The following is a 12,975-nucleotide window of genomic DNA, read 5'->3' as shown; positions in this document are numbered from 1 at the left end:
GAGCCCTGAGGACCAGGCCATTAGGACCTGATGGATGAACAATAGAGCCCTGAGGACCAGGCCATTAGGACCTGATGGATGAACAATAGAGCCCTGAGGACCAGGCCATTAGGACCTGATGGATGAACAATAGAGCCCTGAGGACCAGGCCATTAGGACCTGATGGATGTACAATAGAGCCCTGAGGACCAGGCCATTAGGACCTGATGGATGAACAATAGAGCCCTGAGGACCAGGCCATTAGGACCTGATGGATGAACAATAGAGCCCTGAGGACCAGGCCATTAGGACCTGATGGACGTACAATAGAGCCCTGAGGACCAGGCCATTAGGACCTGATGGATGAACAATAGAGCCCTGAGGACCAGGCCATTAGGACCTGATGGATGAACAATAGAGCCCTGAGGACCAGGCCATTAGGACCTGATGGATGTACAATAGAGCCCTGAGGACCAGGCCATTAGGACCTGATGGATGTACAATAGAGCCCTGAGGACCAGGCCATTAGGACCTGATGGATGAACAATAGAGCCCTGAGGACCAGGCCATTAGGACCTGATGGATGTACAATAGAGCCCTGAGGACCAGGCCATTAGGACCTGATGGATGAACAATAGAGCCCTGAGGACCAGGCCATTAGGACCTGATGATCATTAGAGAGTTGGGTACTACCAACGCATATTCAGAGTGCTTAAGAGGAGATTACCGTGACCGTTCACGTGGAATTTGACTGCGGTCATGACTGCCGGTGTGACGGTAATACGGTCACCGCAACAGCTCTACCTCTGGCTGTACCTCTGGCTGTACCTCTGGCTGTACCTCTGGCTCTACCTCTGGCTCTACCTCTGGCTGTACCTCTGGCTCTACCTCTGGCTCTGCCTCTGGCTCTACCTCTGGCTGTACCTCTGGCTGTACCTCTGGCTGTACCTCTGGCTCTACCTCTGGCTGTACCTCTGGCTCTACCTCTGGCTGTACCTCTGGCTCTACCTCTGGCTCTACCTCTGGCTGTACCTCTGGCTGTACCTCTGGCTGTACCTCTGGCTGTACCTCTGGCTGTACCTCTGGCTCTACCTCTGGCTCTACCTCTGGCTGTACCTCTGGCTGTACCTCTGGCTCTACCTCTGGCTGTACCTCTGGCTGTACCTCTGGCTCTACCTCTGGCTCTACCTCTGGCTCTACCTCTGGCTGTACCTCTGGCTCTACCTCTGGCTCTACCTCTGGCTGTACCTCTGGCTGTACCTCTGGCTGTACCTCTGGCTGTACCTCTGGCTGTACCTCTGGCTCTACCTCTGGCTGTACCTCTGGCTGTACCTCTGGCTGTACCTCTGGCTGTACCTCTGGCTCTACCTCTGGCTGTACCTCTGGCTCTACCTCTGGCTCTACCTCTGGCTGTACCTCTGGCTCTACCTCTGGCTCTACCTCTGGCTGTACCTCTGGCTGTACCTCTGGCTCTACCACTGGCTCTACCTCTGGCTGTACCTCTGGCTCTACCTCTGGCTGTACCTCTGGCTCTACCTCTGGCTCTACCTCTGGGTGTACCTCTGGCTGTACCTCTGGCTCTACCTCTGGCTGTACCTCTGGCTGTACCTCTGGCTGTACCTCTGGCTGTACCTCTGGCTCTACCTCTGGCTCTACCTCTGGCTCTACCTCTGGCTGTACCTCTGGCTCTACCTCTGGCTGTACCTCTGGCTCTACCTCTGGCTGTACCTCTGGCTCTACCTCTGGCTGTACCTCTGGCTGTACCTCTGGCTCTACCTCTGGCTCTACCTCTGGCTGTACCTCTGGCTGTACCTCTGGCTCTACCTCTGGCTGTACCTCTGGCTGTACCTCTGGCTGTACCTCTGGCTGTACCTCTGGCTGTACCTCTGGCTCTACCTCTGGCTGTACCTCTGGCTCTACCTCTGGCTCTACCTCTGGCTGTACCTCTGGCTGTACCTCTGGCTCTACCTCTGGCTCTACCTCTGGCTGTACCTCTGGCTCTACCTCTGGCTGTACCTCTGGCTCTACCTCTGGCTGTACCTCTGGCTGTACCTCTGGCTCTACCTCTGGCTCTACCTCTGGCTGTACCTCTGGCTCTACCTCTGGCTCTACCTCTGGCTGTACCTCTGGCTCTACCTCTGGCTCTACCTCTGGCTGTACCTCTGGCTCTACCTCTGGCTGTACCTCTGGCTGTACCTCTGGCTGTACCTCTGGCTCTACCACTGGCTCTACCTCTGGCTGTACCTCTGGCTCTACCTCTGGCTGTACCTCTGGCTCTACCTCTGGCTGTACCTCTGGCTCTACCTCTGGCTGTACCTCTGGCTCTACCTCTGGCTGTACCTCTGGCTCTACCTCTGGCTGTACTTCTGGCTCTACCTCTGGCTGTACCTCTGGCTCTACCTCTGGCTGTACCTCTGGCTCTACCTCTGGCTCTACCTCTGGCTCTACCTCTGGCTGTACCTCTGGCTCTACCTCTGGCTGTACCTCTGGCTGTACCTCTGGCTCTACCTCTGGCTGTACCTCTGGCTGTACCTCTGGCTCTACCTCTGGCTCTACCTCTGGCTCTACCTCTGGCTCTACCTCTGGCTCTACCTCTGGCTGTACCTCTGGCTGTACCTCTGGCTGTACAAGCAGACTGGAATCCCTGACACTACACACTTTGACTCCAATATATGGAAAATACTTTGAATCAAGTGTACTAATACCATATAGTCATGTATTAGTATATATATAATATAATACACAGATTTACTTGTATAGTTGTAGTATAATATTGTTACTTTATTACTACTCAACGGTTTTCTTATAACTCAAGTATTTCACCATTGGTAGACTCCTGGCTCCAGTGTATATCAGGCCAAATCTAGGACTCCAGACTGTTATCTCGCAGACAGAGATAACACTATATATATATATATATATACAGAAGTATGTGGACACCCCTTCCAATTAGTGGATTAGGCTATTTCAGCCACACCCGTTGCTGACAAGTGTATAAAATCGAGCACACAGCTATGCAATCTCCACAGACAAACATTGGCAGTAGAATGGCCTTACTGAAGACCTCAGTGACTTTCAACGTGGCACCGTCATAGGATGCCACCTTTCCAACAAGTCAGTTATTGACTTGCTGTTCTTGTGCAGTGGCAACAGTTTGGAGAAGGCCCTTTCCTGTTTCAGCATGACAATGCCCCTGTGCACAAAGTGAGGTCCATACAGAAATGGTTTGTTGAGATTGGTGTGAAAGAACTTAACTGGCCTGTACAGAGCCCTGACCTCAACCCCATCAAACACCTTTGGGATGAATTGGAATACCGACTGCATGCCAGGCCTAATCGCCCAACATCAGTGCCCGACCTTCGTAATGCTCTTGTGGCTGAATGGAAGCAAGTCCCCGCAGCAATGTTCCACCATCTAATGGAAAGACTTCCCAGAAGAGTGGAGGATGTTATAGCAGCAAGGGGGGACCAGCTCCATGTAAATGAGATGTTTGACGAGCAGATGTCCGCATACTTTTGGTCATGTAGTGTAGTTCAACCTCTTTTCAACACCTTTGTCCGCTCCTCTTGTAAAACACTGTTTTTTCAGAAGAGCCGGAAAGGGGCCAACTTGTCCCAGTGTCACGGCCCTTCCATCCTGTTCTATTCTTGTGAGATAGGCGCGACACAAACATCCAAAGCGTTTTGATTTAGAGGTGACAAGAGCATAGTGTTCCTGTTCTGGGGGCGTTGTTCACCTGTTGGGTAATGAAGTGACGTGGGGCCGTAAGAACAAACCGGTTGGGCATCTCGTGAGGTTTATCTCAAACTTTGACAGCACTGATTTGAATCACACAGACAACAGTTATAGAATTCCTTTGCTTGGATGAAATACCATTTCCTTATTAGCTAGCATATTGTGAGGTGAAGCTGCCATGTGTAAAGGGTGTGACGGTGTTCTATAACCAGTGTGTGTTTCCCTCTCTACAGGTTGAACTGTACTCCGTGCGCCGGCCTATGTCCTAAGATGTGTTCGGGGGTGAAGGTCGTAGACTCTGTGACAGCAGCCCAGGCTCTTAGAGGATGCACTGTGCTCAACGGGAGCCTGGTTATCAAGATCCGTGGAGGAAGTAAGTACAGTATACCCTCACTACCAACCACCCTCACTACCATGCACCCTCACTACCATGCACCCTCACTACCACGTACCCTCACTACCACGCACCCTCACTACCAACCACCCTCACTACCTACCACCCTCACTACCACCCACCCTCACTACCACCCACCCTCACTACCACCCACCCTCACTACCACCACCCTCACTACCTACCACCCTCACTACCACCCACGCTCACTACCTACCACCCTCACTACCTACCACCCTCACTACCTACCACCCTCACTACCTACCACCCTCACTACCTACCACCCTCACTACCACCCACCCTCACTACCACCCACCCTCACTACCTACCACCCTCACTACCTACCACCCTCACTACCACCCACCCTCACTACCTACCACCCTCACTACCACCCACCCTCACTACCACCCACCCTCACTACCTACCACCCTCACTACCACCCACCCTCACTACCACCCACCCTCACTACCACCCACCCTCACTACCTACCACCCTCACTACCACCCACCCTCACTACCACCCACCCTCACTACCTACCACCCTCACTACCACCCACCCTCACTACCACCCACCCTCACTACCACCCACCCTCACTACCACCCACCCTCACTACCTACCACCCTCACTACCTACCACCCTCACTACCACGCACCCTCACTACCACCCACCCTCACTACCACCCACCCTCACTACCACCCACCCTCACTACCTACCACCCTCACTACCACCCACCCTCACTACCTACCACCCTCACTACCTACCACCCTCACTACCACCCACCCTCACTACCACCCACCCTCACTACCTACCACCCTCACTACCACCCACCCTCACTACCACCCACCCTCACTACCTACCACCCTCACTACCACCCACCCTCACTACCTACCACCCTCACTACCTACCACCCTCACTACCACGCACCCTCACTACCACGCACCCTCACTACCACGCACCCTCACTACCACGCACCCTCACTACCACCCACCCTCACTACCACCCACCCTCACTACCACCCACCCTCACTACCACCACCCTCACTACCTACCACCCTCAGTACCACCCACCCTCACTACCACCCACCCTCACTACCTACCACCCTCACTACCACCCACCCTCACTACCACCCACCCTCACTACCACCCACCCTCACTACCACCCACCCACCCTCACTACCACTCACCCACCCTCACTACCACTCACCCACCCTCACTACCACCCACCCTCACTACCACCCACCCTCACTACCAACCAACCACCCTCACTACCACTCACCCACCCTCACTACCACTCACCCACCCTCACTACCACTCACCCTCACTACCACCCACCCACCCTCACTACCACTCACCCACCCTCACTACCACCCACCCTCACTACCTACCACCCTCACTACCTACCACCCTCACTACCACGCACCCTCACTACCACGCACCCTCACTACCACGCACCCTCACTACCACCCACCCTCACTACCACCCACCCTCACTACCACCCACCCTCACTACCACCACCCTCACTACCTACCACCCTCAGTACCACCCACCCTCACTACCACCCACCCTCACTACCTACCACCCTCAGTACCACCCACCCTCACTACCACCCACCCTCACTACCACCCACCCTCACTACCACCCACCCTCACTACCACTCACCCACCCTCACTACCACTCACCCACCCTCACTACCACCCACCCTCACTACCACCTACCCTCACTACCACCTACCCTCACTACCTACCACCCTCACTACCTACCACCCTCACTACCTACCACTACCACCTACCACCCCCACTACCTACTACCCTCACTACCTACCACCCTCACTACCGCCTACCCTCACTACCTACCACCCTCACTACCTACCACCCTCACTACCTACCACCCTCACTACCTACCACCCTCACTACCACCCACCCTCACTACCACCCACCCTCACTACCAACCACCCACCCACCCTCACTACCAACCAACCAACCACCCTCACTACCAACCAACCACCTTACCAACCACCCTCACTACCAACCAACCATCCTCACTTCCAATCAACAAACCAGCCTCACTAGGTTAACTGTCTGTTTCCTCTCTTTACCTCAGTCAGTATAGCAGCAGAGGTTAACTGTCTGTTTCCTCTCGTTACCTCAGTCAATATAGCAGCAGAGGTTAACTGTCTGTTTCCTCTCGTTACCTCAGTCAATATAGCAGCAGAGGTTAACTGTCTGTTTCCTCTCGTTACCTCAGTCAATATAGCAGCAGAGGTTAACTGTCTGTTTCCTCTCGTTACCTCAGTCAATATAGCAGCAGAGGTTAACTAACTGTCTGTTTCCTCTCGTTACCTCAGTCAATATAGCAGCAGAGGTTAACTAACTGTCTGTTTTCTCTCGTTACCTCAGTCAATATAGCAGCAGAGGTTAACTAACTGTCTGTTTCCTCTCGTTACCTCAGTCAATATAGCAGCAGAGGTTAACTGTCTGTTTCCTCTCGTTACCTCAGTCAATATAGCAGCAGAGGTTAACTAACTGTCTGTTTCCTCTCGTTACCTCAGTCAATATAGCAGCAGAGGTTAACTAACTGTCTGTTTCCTCTCGTTACCTCAGTCAATATAGCAGCATAGGTTAACTAACTGTCTGTTTCCTCTCGTTACCTCAGTCAATATAGCAGCAGAGGTTAACTAACTGTCTGTTTTCTCTCGTTACCTCAGTCAATATAGCAGCAGAGGTTAACTAACTGTCTGTTTCCTCTCGTTACCTCAGTCAATATAGCAGCAGAGGTTAACTGTCTGTTTCCTCTCGTTACCTCAGTCAATATAGCAGCAGAGGTTAACTAACTGTCTGTTTCCTCTCGTTACCTCAGTCAATATAGCAGCAGAGGTTAACTGTCTGTTTCCTCTCGTTACCTCAGTCAATATAGCAGCAGAGGTTAACTGTCTGTTTCCTCTCGTTACCTCAGTCAATATAGCAGCAGAGGTTAACTGTCTGTTTCCTCTCGTTACCTCAGTCAATATAGCAGCAGAGGTTAACTGTCTGTTTCCTCTCGTTACCTCAGTCAATATAGCAGCAGAGGTCAACTGTCTGTTTCCTCTCGTTACCTCAGTCAATATAGCAGCAGAGGTTAACTAACTGTCTGTTTCCTCTCGTTACCTCAGTCAATATAGCAGCAGAGGTTAACTAACTGTCTGTTTCCTCTCGTTACCTCAGTCAATATAGCAGCAGAGGTTAACTAACTGTCTGTTTCCTCTCGTTACCTCAGTCAATATAGCAGCATAGGTTAACTAACTGTCTGTTTCCTCTCGTTACCTCAGTCAATATAGCAGCAGAGGTTAACTAACTGTCTGTTTCCTCTCGTTACCTCAGTCAGTATAGCAGCAGAGGTTAACTGTCTGTTTCCTCTCGCTACCTCAGTCAATATAGCAGCAGAGGTTAACTGTCTGTTTCCTCTCGTTACCTCAGTCAATATAGCAGCAGAGGTTAACTGTCTGTTTCCTCTCGTTACCTCAGTCAATATAGCAGCAGAGGTTAACTGTCTGTTTCCTCTCGTTACCTCAGTCAATATAGCAGCAGAGGTTAACTGTCTGTTTCCTCTCGTTACCTCAGTCAATATAGCAGCAGAGGTTAACTGTCTGTTTCCTCTCGCTACCTCAGTCAATATAGCAGCAGAGGTTAACTGTCTGTTTCCTCTCGTTACCTCAGTCAATATAGCAGCAGAGGTTAACTAACTGTCTGTTTCCTCTCGTTACCTCAGTCAATATAGCAGCAGAGGTTAACTAACTGTCTGTTTCCTCTCGTTACCTCAGTCAATATAGCAGCAGAGGTGAAAATCAAATAAAATTTTATTTGTCACACACATGTCATTTTGGTATTTGATTTTGAATTTTAAGACCTCTTGAAGTATAAAAAAAATGTGGGTGATCATTTTTGTCTGGCTTTACTGCTATTTTGACACACCTGCTCGTTCCCTTGTATTTAACCCTGTATTTAAATAAGGGATTAAATACAGGGTTAAATAAGGGGTTAAGGGGTTAAATACAGGGTTACATAAGGGGTTAAATACAGGGTTACATAAGGGGTTAAATACAGGGTTACATAAGGGGTTAAATACAGGGTTACATAAGGGGTTAAATACAGGGTTACATAAGGGGTTAAATACAGGGATACATAAGGGATTAAATAAGGGGTTAAATACAGGGTTAAATAAGGGGTTAAATACAGGGTTACATAAGGGGTTACATAAGGGGTTACATAAGGGGTTAAATAAGGGGTTAAATAAGGGGTTAAATACAGGGTTAAATACAGGGTTAAATACAGGGTTAAATAAGGGGTTAAATACAGGGTTACATAAGGGGTTACATAAGGGGTTACATAAGGGGTTAAATACAGGGTTACATAAGGGGTTAAATACAGGGTTACATAAGGGGTTAAATAAGGGATTAAATACAGGGTTACATAAGGGGTTAAATACAGGGTTACATAAGGGGTTAAATACAGGGTTACATAAGGGGTTAACCCCTTATTTAACCCTGTATTTAACCCCGTATTTAACCCTGTATTTAACCCCTTATTTTTGGCACTTAACAGTCTCCATATATACTCCATATGTACCGAGGGACCTTCAAACAAGTCTAGAGCAAAACAACCGACATGTACGTATTTGTGAGAGTCTCACCTTTCCATAGAGGGGTCATAACAAACACCGCTCTAGCTCCGTCACCTTTCCATAGAGGGGTCATAACAAACACCGCTCTAGCTCCGTCACCTTTCCATAGAGGGGTCATAACAAACACCGCTCTAGCTCCGTCACCTTTCCATAGAGGGGTCATAACAAACACCGCTCTAGCTCCGTCACCTTTCCATAGAGGGGTCATAACGAACACCGCTCTAGCTCCGTCACCTTTCCATAGAGGGGTCATAACAAACACCGCTCTAGCTCCGTCACCTTTCCATAGAGGGGTCATAACGAACACCGCTCTAGCTCCGTCACCTTTCCATAGAGGGGTCATAACAAACACCGCTCTAGCTCCGTCACCTTTCCATAGAGGGGTCATAACAAACACCGCTCTAGCTCCGTCACCTTTCCATAGATGGGTCATAACGAACACCGCTCTAGCTCCGTCACCTTTCCATAGAGGGGTCATAACGAACACCGCTCTAGCTCCGTCACCTTTCACCGCAGATGTGGAAGTGTGACGTCAGCTGAAGTGAGCGATTGAGACGCGTCCAATGCAAAACAGATATCTCTATCTTAAACTGACAGATTTGTTTTCTATGGAGATGTTTTTATTATGCTAATTATATTTCCACTTGGGTGTCGGAAACTGACTGTTTCCTCTCATAGCAGCAGAGGTTAACTGATTGACTGACTGACCGTCCGTCTGTTTCCTCTTTCCACCTCAGATAACATAGCCGCAGAGCTGGAGGCTAACCTGGGTCAACTGGAGGAGATAACAGGCAACCTGACCATCAAGAGAGCCTACGCCCTCGTCTCTCTCTCCTTCCTCCGCAAGCTACGCATCATCCGGGGAGAGACGCCGACCCAAGATGGGTAGGTCTTGTGTAGTAGTGTACTATATCAGACTAGGGTTTGAAACGTTGTCTGAATTAACATAGTACCTGGGAGAACAGTGTGTAGATTTATATGATTGTTTTTGTTCTACTGCTTTAGGTCAGTTCATTTTCTCAACCTCTCTCTGTCTCTCTCTCTCTGTCTCTCTCTGTCTCTCTCTGTCTCTCTCTGTCTCTCTCTGTCTCTCTCTCTCTGTCTCTCTCTCTCTGTCTCTCTCTCTCTGTCTCTCTCTCTCTGTCTCTCTCTCTCTGTCTCTCTCTCTCTGTCTCTCTCTGTCTCTCTCTCTCTCTGTCTCTCTCTCTCTCTGTCTCTCTCTCTCTCTGTCTCTCTCTCTGTCTCTCTCTCTGTCTCTCTCTCTGTCTCTCTCTCTCTATATATATATATATCTCTCTCTCTACTTTATCAGGAACTACTCGTTCTACGCTCTGGACAACCAGAACTTGCGTCAGCTGTGGGACTGGAACAAACACAACCTGACCATCCTCCAGGGACGCATGTTCTTCCTTCACAACTCCAAGCTGTGCATGTCTGAGATCCGCAAGATGGAGGTGGTGACGGGCACCAAGGAGAGAGGCATCAAGAATGAAATCGGCAGGACCGATGGAGACCAGGCCTCCTGTAAGACCAGCCAACGTGGAACTTTAGATAAACGTGATCATATTATGTGACCGACTGGCTCGAGGTGGTCTTATGTAGCAACATTTAAAAAAAAAAATTATAATAATTTGTTGCATTGAATAAAAGTAGAGACTCAGAGCTAGAAATTGGTATATCATTCACTATAGTTGATGAACAATAGGAAAGTAGTTCTGCTTTGAACTTCACTTTTGAGAAAATGGCCCTTGGTACCTACTGGAGAGCTCTTCTTTGTCTACACTCGTTCAGCATCATTCACAACCTCTTAAGCTTTATCCCCACCCATCTCTTTAAGGATTCACATGTGAGACCATGTACTAAACAACCGAAGAGTTCAAGACTAAAGGCTGGTTTATACTACGGGTGTGTTCGTACATTTATTCTGGAGTGCCCGAGTGTGCTCTGGGCGTTCGTAAACTCGAGTGCTGTCAGATTGTCCGTTCGTTCAGAGAGCACACTGGATGCTCTGGCCGAGGAGTGGGGTTGATCCGAGCGTTCTAACCTAACAACGGTAGTCAAGCACCCAAACTAACTGGCTAACGTTGGCTAGCTTGCTAGCTACTTCCAGACACAAATGAGAGAACAGCTCACTCTAACCATTTTACTCACCCTAGCAGAGCTTATTGGTCTGTCTTTTTGTTATCCAGAGTGATGGTGACTGCAACTGTGCTGCTGGCAACAATTTAATTACGGATTTTTTGGCCAACGTTTACTGACACCGTCCAAATTCAACGGGTGTTGAGCGTTCGTAAATTCATCTGTTATTCTGTGCTTTGGCACACTCAGACGAGAGTAGATGATCAAAGCGAATTTACCAGCTACGACTATCGACAGTTGTCGCAGTGACGTCATAATCAAATCAAATCAAATGTATTTATATAGCCCTTCGTACATCAGCTGATATCTCAAAGTGCTGTACAGAAACCCAGCCTAAAATCCAAACAGCAAGCAATGCAGGTGTAGAAGAACGGTGACTAGGAAAAACTCCCTAGAAAGGCCAAAACCTAGGAAGAAACCTAGAGAGGAACCAGGCTATGAGGGGTGGCCAGTCCTCTTCTGGCTGTGCCGGGTGGAGATTATAACAGAACATGGCCAAGATGTCATAAACATTCTATTGAAATATAGAACCAGTCAAAAGTTTGGACACCTACTCATTCAAGAGTTTTTCTTCATTTTTACTATTTTCTAAACTGTTGAAATGTAGAAAACAGTACAAATGAAGAAAAACCCTTTAATGAGTAGCTGTGCCCAACATTTTGACTGTTACTGCAGTTACTTGCATAGTGGAGTCTTTTGTTTAGACATGTAGCTAGCTAGCTAAACAATCGACCCTAATCCCAACTCATAACATTACTACCCTGCATGAATCTGCAGGTAGTTAAGCAAACAGGTTCAATGTTAGCTAGCTAACTTCAGGCGATAACTAGCAATGCAAATGGCTCTGAAATACGAATAATATTACTACACAGATAATACGCGTAAGGTAAGCTAGGGAGCCAGCCAGCTTACATTAGCTAGCTAGCTAGCAATACACTTTAACTTAATGACTTTTTGACGAAATGAGAAACGTGTAATATCTGAAGATGTAGCTAGCTAGACTATCTTATACACGGATGGATGCGTCTCCCTCTGTCACGGATGCCATGGTTGCCCTTAGTTTGAAGATTGTATCCGGAGACAGGTGTTTTATACAATAGCCTTCTGTGTTCTCATTCCGACTGCATCTGCATTTTTGCAGTCAAACGACTTGAGTTTTCTCCTTAGCCGTCATACTCTAATTCCACTGATTTCAAAACATTTCTGCCCCCAAAAAAACACATTTTGATAAATAAATAAAAAGTTTACGTTCAAATGGCTCTCCTGTGACGAAGTGATGCGCGACATACGCCTAGTTTCCTGAAACGAGTCACATATAGTCGTCATGTAGCAGACACTTTTACCCAAGGCGTGACATACAGTTAACATTTACTATCAAGTATTTAGTGATCCTTTATGGCTCAGGTTATAGAGCGTGGTGCTTGCAAAAGGATGGTGTGTTAGATTCCCTCTTTGGGCCACCCATACAAAAATGGATGCTCGCATGACTGTAAGTTGCTTTGGATAAAAGTGGTCAGTAGGTCAGTCCTCCTGTATTTACAGTGTAGCACTGGGCTGTTTCAGTTGCCTAGCATTTTTAGTTACCTCTTCTACAATATTGCTATTCTCCAACTTCCCTGATTCACCCTGATCACTCCTGTCCTAAAGCTCTGTCTGTCTCTTTTTCTTGGTCACCAGGTGAGACCCAGTTCCTGAATTTCACCACGGTGCGCACACAGTCGGACAAGATCCTCCTCAAGTGGGAACCCTTCTGGCCGCCGGACTATAGAGACCTACTGGGCTTCATGGTCCTCTACAAAGAGGCGTAAGTAAAAAACGATACATGAGTAAGTTATGCTCTTGCCCTGTGGGACAAGGTTACTATCTCCGAGAGATAGAGCTGCCCTGGTCAACTGTAACTGCTGTTATTGTGAAGTGGAAACATGTCGGGGCAACATCGTCTCAGCCGCGAAGTGGTAGGTCATACAAGCTCACAGAACGGGACCGCTGAGTGCTGAAGGACGTAGCGCGTAAAAATCGGGGTTTGGCGAACGCCACCTGCCCGAATGCGTAGTGCCAACTGTAAAGTTTGGCGGG

General features: G+C 48.8%; 1 protein-coding gene across 3 annotated transcripts in view; it reads left to right on the top strand.

Moving 5' to 3' along the window:
• LOC129869415 (insulin receptor-like) overlaps window positions 1–12,975 on the top strand; it is a 208,586-nt gene that overhangs the window by 152,797 nt on the left and 42,814 nt on the right. For all 3 annotated transcript variants that reach the window (XM_055943809.1, XM_055943808.1, XM_055943810.1), the window contains 4 exons: window positions 3,948–4,087; window positions 9,498–9,645; window positions 10,073–10,284; window positions 12,577–12,703. In XM_055943809.1, coding sequence (XP_055799784.1) covers window positions 3,948–4,087; window positions 9,498–9,645; window positions 10,073–10,284; window positions 12,577–12,703 — 627 coding nt within the window. The remainder of the gene's footprint in view (window positions 1–3,947; window positions 4,088–9,497; window positions 9,646–10,072; window positions 10,285–12,576; window positions 12,704–12,975) is intronic.

The sequence above is a fragment of the Salvelinus fontinalis genome, chromosome 14, assembly GCF_029448725.1.
Source record: "Salvelinus fontinalis isolate EN_2023a chromosome 14, ASM2944872v1, whole genome shotgun sequence".
Taxonomy (NCBI): Eukaryota; Metazoa; Chordata; class Actinopteri; order Salmoniformes; family Salmonidae; genus Salvelinus; species Salvelinus fontinalis.
This window is presented reverse-complemented; position numbering and strand designations above follow the sequence as displayed.